Source organism: Phascolarctos cinereus, unplaced genomic scaffold (genome assembly GCF_003287225.1).
Source record: "Phascolarctos cinereus isolate Bilbo 61053 unplaced genomic scaffold, phaCin_HiC Scaffold_726;HRSCAF=1367, whole genome shotgun sequence".
NCBI lineage: Eukaryota > Metazoa > Chordata > Mammalia > Diprotodontia > Phascolarctidae > Phascolarctos > Phascolarctos cinereus.
This window is the reverse complement of record NW_027556098.1, coordinates 368,125,510-368,131,509: the sequence shown is the minus strand read 5'-3', so window position 1 is coordinate 368,131,509 and position 6,000 is coordinate 368,125,510. Positions and strand designations below refer to the sequence as shown.

The following is a 6,000-nucleotide window of genomic DNA, read 5'->3' as shown; positions in this document are numbered from 1 at the left end:
CCTTCCATGACTGACTATCTATACTTGGATTCTAGATTTTAAGCTCAAAGGGAACTCAGAGGCCATCTAATCTAGCTCCCTAATTTTACAGATGGAGGACAGGCTCAGAGCATTTCAGTGGCTTACCTGTCATCACACTGGTAGTTAAATGGCAGAGGGGAGATTTGAACTCATCTTCAGACTCCCAAGTCCATAGCTCTTTCTACTCTACTATGTTGCCTCTAGTAGGTTTAAAAAACTGATCAGAGCCTTCATTTTTCTTTTTTAGTTTTTAGAGTAATTGGGGTTAAGTGACTTGCCCAGGGTCACACAGCTAGTGAGTGTCTGAAGTCACATTTGAACTCAGGTCTTCTTGACTCCCGGTCCAGTGTGCTATGCACTGTGCCACCTAGCTGCCCCTGACAACCCTAATTTTGAGGGCAGCCTTCACTCCCCCATCCCAACCTTGTTAGCCCACAGCTGCCTAGCATTCCAGGCTACCTTATCACCCCCCAGAATTAAGTTCCTAAAAGCATTAGGTGAACCACGGGCAATCCTGGCACTTTTTGAAGCCTGCACAGCAGTGGATAAAAGCATCAGATATGGAGTCAGGACTTGCTAAACCAGACAGCCTTTTCTCAGTCCTGATCATTCATAGCTTCTTTCCCACAGTTAACTATCCCTCCTCCTGGGTACTTTTTCTTAGCTCTTGTGACTGCCCTTCCTCGGTGGCCTTTGCTGAATCATTACCTATAGTTTGCTCCCAAGTCATCCTGAGTATTCCCCAAGGCTCTGTGCTGGGCCCTCTCCTTTTCTCTACTTACACCTTCTCCCTAGGTGATCTCATCACCTCTTAGGGGTTCAGTCATCACCTATATGCAGAAGACTCCTAGATCTAGGTATCTAGCTCTGTTACCTCTTCAGCACTAGTCTCCTGTGGCCAACTGTAGGAGACTCACTGTGATACCACCTCAGGATCCTTGATCCAAAATGTCACTGGAGAAGAATGATAACACTTGGCCCACAGAAACAGTAAGCATCGATTAAGCACGTACTATGTACCAAGCACTCTCTCAAGGTATTATCCCTATTTTACAAAGGCAGAAACTGAGGCTCAGAGACTCAGACTTGCCTATGAGTCAAACAACTGTCTTTTTTGGGGGGGGCAAGGGAGGTGAGGGGAAACCTACAAATCTCCAGCTCTCACCTAAACCTTTCCTTTGTCTTCTCCAATCTGTTTGATGTTTGATCTTTGTATAAACAGATTTTTTTAAAAAAAACAAAGGCACAGTCAATGACATCACACAGTCACGAGCTGGAAATGAGTTCAGAAGTCTAGTCCAATCCCCTCATTTCACATGAGGGGGAAACTGAGGCTGAGAGAGGTTAAGCGATTTGCCCGACATCACATAGGGATTAAGGAAGAGAAATGGGGCTTGAGCCCAGGCCCTCTCATCCCTAATCCACTGCCCTTTCTACCTTACCATGAAGTCTCTCTTCTGACCCAACCTGATTTCCGTTGCTTTTCCTGTAAAATTGTCTCACTTTATAATTCCCATATTTGTAACATAACTCCATTATAATATTCTTTCACATTTATGTATGAGTTTGTTTAGCCTTTCCCTAGCTATTAACCATTTAGGTTGCTTCCAGTTTTTTGGGTTTTTTTGTATTTATAATAAATGCTGCTGTAAATATCTTCAGACAGAGAGTACTTTAAAGAAACTCCCATAGGACATATTAATAGCAATGGGATTACTGGTTAAACATGTAATTATTTTAGGAACTATTGTAGGTATACTGACAGAGTGCTCTCTAAAGCGATTCCAATTTGCAATTCTACCAGCAATGTGTGAGTATACCGTATCTCCACAATGTCATCAGTACTGTCCTTTCTTTTTTGTTTATATTTGTTCATTTTACCAAAGTTGTTTCAATTAAAGTTTCCTCTATTTGAGAGGTTAACACTTCCAAATTTTATTGATGCCATTTATTTTAAAAGTCATTTCCTGATAACTCCACTCCCACCTCCCAATGAAGTCTTTCTTATAACAAAGAAAAAAGTAAATAGCATATATAACAGTCTACATTTTTATCCCCCACCCCACCCCCTTTTTACCAAAGACAGGTGTTTCTTCGTGTTTTCCAGGACTGAAACTGGTCAGGTCAACACGTTTTCAAGTGATTATTACAAGGCGGGTGTCCTTGTTTAAAGGAAATTGCTCTGTGTCTTTCAACTGTTCACGTCCTGGAGAAAAGGTAACACCGACTTTTTAAGTGATGATCAGAGAGTGCTGGCAAGGAAGGCCGATAGAAGTCAGAGAGAAGAAAAGGGATGACGGACATGGAAGGTTAGCTGCACCTCAGCTCTGGCCTCCAATTCATGCCCTAAACTCAGAGATATAAGAGTAGCACAACAGTACCACTGAGGAAAGAACAATAGAGCACAAACCAGACCTATCTACTTAGTGTTTTCTCATCTTTAAAATGGAGAGTATTATCTGACCTAGCTCTCATTCTGACTGATCAGGCAGTAACAGAAAAGTACTAAGGACTCACCTGGCCAGTAGTTCTTCCCATTTGCCCTGGAGAACTCGACTCTCTGTATTCTGGGTTGTTAAATCCTGAGTTCATTTGGAAGGAGGCCATCTGGACAAACTCTAGTAAGGGAGACCGCCCCACCACGATCAAGCCTCAGACTGACTTGAGACAGCTTTACTCCTCCTGCTATGACCACCACTGCCCACATTCCTCTCTGGACAGCCAGATGACAGGAAAGAGCCAAGGCTCTTCTACAGCCAGGCACTGGTTGGGAGGAACCCCTAAGGAGAGTCAACCTTGTAAAAGAAGGCATCTGAAATGAATGAAGGCCTCTTTCTCCCAGTGAATGGGGGATTCACTAATGTACAGCCATTGGAAGTAGGTCACTTTGGAGCCCCTGAAATCGGCTGTTGGGAGATCTGAACTTCTGGAACTCTGAAGTGTGATCTGGTGAGCTTCACTCACTATACGGGTAAAAGAAGACAGGAATTGGGGCAGCCAGGTGGTGCAGAGGATAGAGCACTGGCTCAGGAGAACCTGAGTTCAAATCCGGCCTCAGACACTTAACACTTAATAGCTGTGTGACCCTGGGCAAGTAACTTAACCCCAATTGCCTCTACGAGGAAAAAAAAAAAAGACAGGAGTCAGCACTACCCTGCACACAGCTGACTGCTCTGAGCCTTTACTGGAACAGGGCTTCAAACCTTATTGCCAGGGAAGCAGGATCTACATACAAAGAAATGGCCTTCAGACACATCTTCAGGTTATTAAGCAGGAAAAACCCTGAAACAACCACCCACCCAACAACCATCTGAAAAAGGAAGCTGGTTTTTTAAGCACCAACAGTATTAACTGCTGGAGGCTGTGAAAGTCATAAAGGGAAATTAACTGCAATCCAGAAACGCCTTTACTCATTTGGAGGCCATCTATCTCCCCTAAAGTGAGAGACACAATTTACATCCTCTGGGGAAGCTTGTGCTAAAATCTTTATTCCCCACGCCCTGGGATTACATTCTCATCGCTGTCACTATTCCCTACTCTCCATGACAGAGGGTTCCCCCAAGGCCTGGGGAGGTCAAGCCTGAGGAACGAGCCAGGAACACGTGCAGGGATCTTTGCTGCTTCCAGGGCCTCTCCTCCTCTTGTTGACAAAATCAGTGTTATGATTCTGCTCCTTCATCTTCTCTTGTGTCAATGAAAACGTTTGACAACTTGGGGGAGGGGTGTAGAGGAAGCTGGGATGAAAGGTGACAATGGCTGGGCCACACTGGGGGTGCAGTGTGTGAACCAGACTCTCACAAAGCCAAGTGGAGAGTCAGGAGAGTCACTTATGGAAACAGCTGAAATGGTCTGGGAGAGGGAAGGCCTGGTGACCACTTTGTTTGGGTCGTGCATTCCACAAGTTGGCAACCCCCAGCCCAGGGTAACAACCCTTCCTTTAGCTCCAGAGCTCTCAGGGATCTGGATTTCCCAGACTTCCATATAAAGACAGGCAAAATTAAACACTCTTGATATGGGTTTGTGCTGTGAACGCCCCTTACTGCCAGCGCCATGCAAGTGAAGACACTTGTCTAAATGTCCTTGGGACAGACTTCTCTACCTCTAAGGGCTGTGAGGAAGGCACCACAAAGCCCTTGAAGCACTCCAGAAATGTGGATGGCTGATCCCCCTTGCAACTAAGCCAGGCGCCAGCACGTGTAAGGAGTGGCCACTGAGACACTTACAGGCGCTTCTTAATGTCTCCTCAGGAAAGAGGAGCATTAATGAACTGCAGTCATACACGGCACTGGAATAATGACGTCAGCAGATTCCATCTCAATGAGTTTTGGTTTCCAAGCCAAAAGACACCTCCCTAACGAGTCGCTGCCGTAAGTTTGCCGATCATGGGGAGAGTGGCCAATAAAAAGGGGCAGTGGCAGGCCCGAGCAAGCCCAGGCCTTGTCCGTTACAGACCCTGGGCCAGGAGCCCAGGGCCTTCCACGCTTTTATTTATCGCCTCCTGGCTGCACGGTTCCCAACAGAAGAAAGGGATTTGGTCACTGACAAATTCCTGGTTTGTCATTTCCATGGTGTAGAGTAAACCTCCCCAAAACACAGAGAAGAGAAACAGAACCTAAGTCACCAGCTTCTCAGAAGCCGATACGGATTGCAGCCCTGTCCACATCGCTTTAGCTTTGATTTATGGTGCTCATGCTCCCAAGAAAAGACAGCAATAAATTCCATCTACACAGCTCTTGTCAAAAGGTATCTATTCAGCTTTTCATAGAAAATGACTCAGAGAAACAGTGACAGAAAATATCATACAAGCCAGTTACTGAATCAAAAAACAAAACAAAACAAAAAGATAACACATTTCGTTCAAATTTCCCATCCCAACCTTCTGCCTGCGTTGAGAAATACACACTAACACAATGCCGGTCCCTTGGAAGAAGTCTTGTTTCTTTGAGAAATAAACCCGGGAAATTCGGTGCATGGTTTCTGGAGGTAAGTGGAGGCTGCCTCTGTCACCCTGGTCAGGACGGAATAAATGTCACCTTGGAAATACAGCCATCTTAGAAAGCAAATTCACCCTCCACCTTTGGCTAGTAAAGGTCTTTATTGGCAGGGAGAACACAGGGCCCAATGCCATTTAATTAAATCCCGCTTTTGCAAACCAACGTCTCCAGGTCAAATAACTCCCGAGTCTTCCACTTCAGATCTTCACTGGATCTCCCCCATATAAAGTCTTTTGTCACTGGATGCAGACAGAACTGTGGGGGAGAGTGAACAAGGGACAAGATGGCAGGAGGATCAGAGTAAGGAAGAATGTAGGGGCTTTGGCAACAAGGGCCAATTCTCATCTAAAAGTAATTTAGACTTTGCTTCAATTTTCCTCCCCTTCATGTAAGGGATTCACAGGAAATTTTGCCTAACTTAAAAAAAAAAACTGCATCTGTAATGTTATTTCATATTCCGAGTTGTAGGCTGGCTGGCTGACAGACAAAATCAGTGAAGTAACAATTTGTGAAAGGGAGAATAAAACTCTCCCCACACTAACCTAGCTTCTTCAAAGTGACCTCTATGACTGTTCAGTCATAGAATAGCTGGGTTCTGCCTAATTTTCCAGCCCCACAATTCTGAGGACTAATGTGCTGGAGCAAGCTGTGAACAGTTATCAAGTTACAATTGCTTCTACCCCTTTCCTGGGGGGCCAGCACTCCAGGAGGAAGGGAAGAGAAGGGTTTCTATCATATGAGCAGCAATGCATGGCTAAAAACCAAACAGATGCAAATCCATGTGTTAATCAGTGGAAAAAATGAGATATTTTCTTAATTCAATATAAGGTCCTTTATATAAGCAAACTACCCAGCAAAAGTTAAAATGTAACTTTCATTCAATTAGATATTAGAAGATTCCCCCATAGTAAAATAAATCTATGTAATATGGATTGAATCCAATGAACTCAAGCTACTCTGGACTCAGAACCCGATTGTGCCTGGC

At 44.6% G+C, this 6,000-nt stretch overlaps 1 protein-coding gene across 1 annotated transcript in view; it reads right to left on the bottom strand.

Annotated features, from left to right (window-relative positions):
• Positions 1 to 4,752: 4,752 nt before the first annotated feature.
• SNRNP40 (small nuclear ribonucleoprotein U5 subunit 40) overlaps positions 4,753 to 6,000 on the bottom strand; it is a 46,135-nt gene continuing 44,887 nt past the window's right edge. The window contains exon 10 of the mRNA XM_020983378.2: positions 4,753 to 5,270. Coding sequence (XP_020839037.1) covers positions 5,221 to 5,270 — 50 coding nt within the window. The 3' untranslated portion in view covers positions 4,753 to 5,220. The remainder of the gene's footprint in view (positions 5,271 to 6,000) is intronic.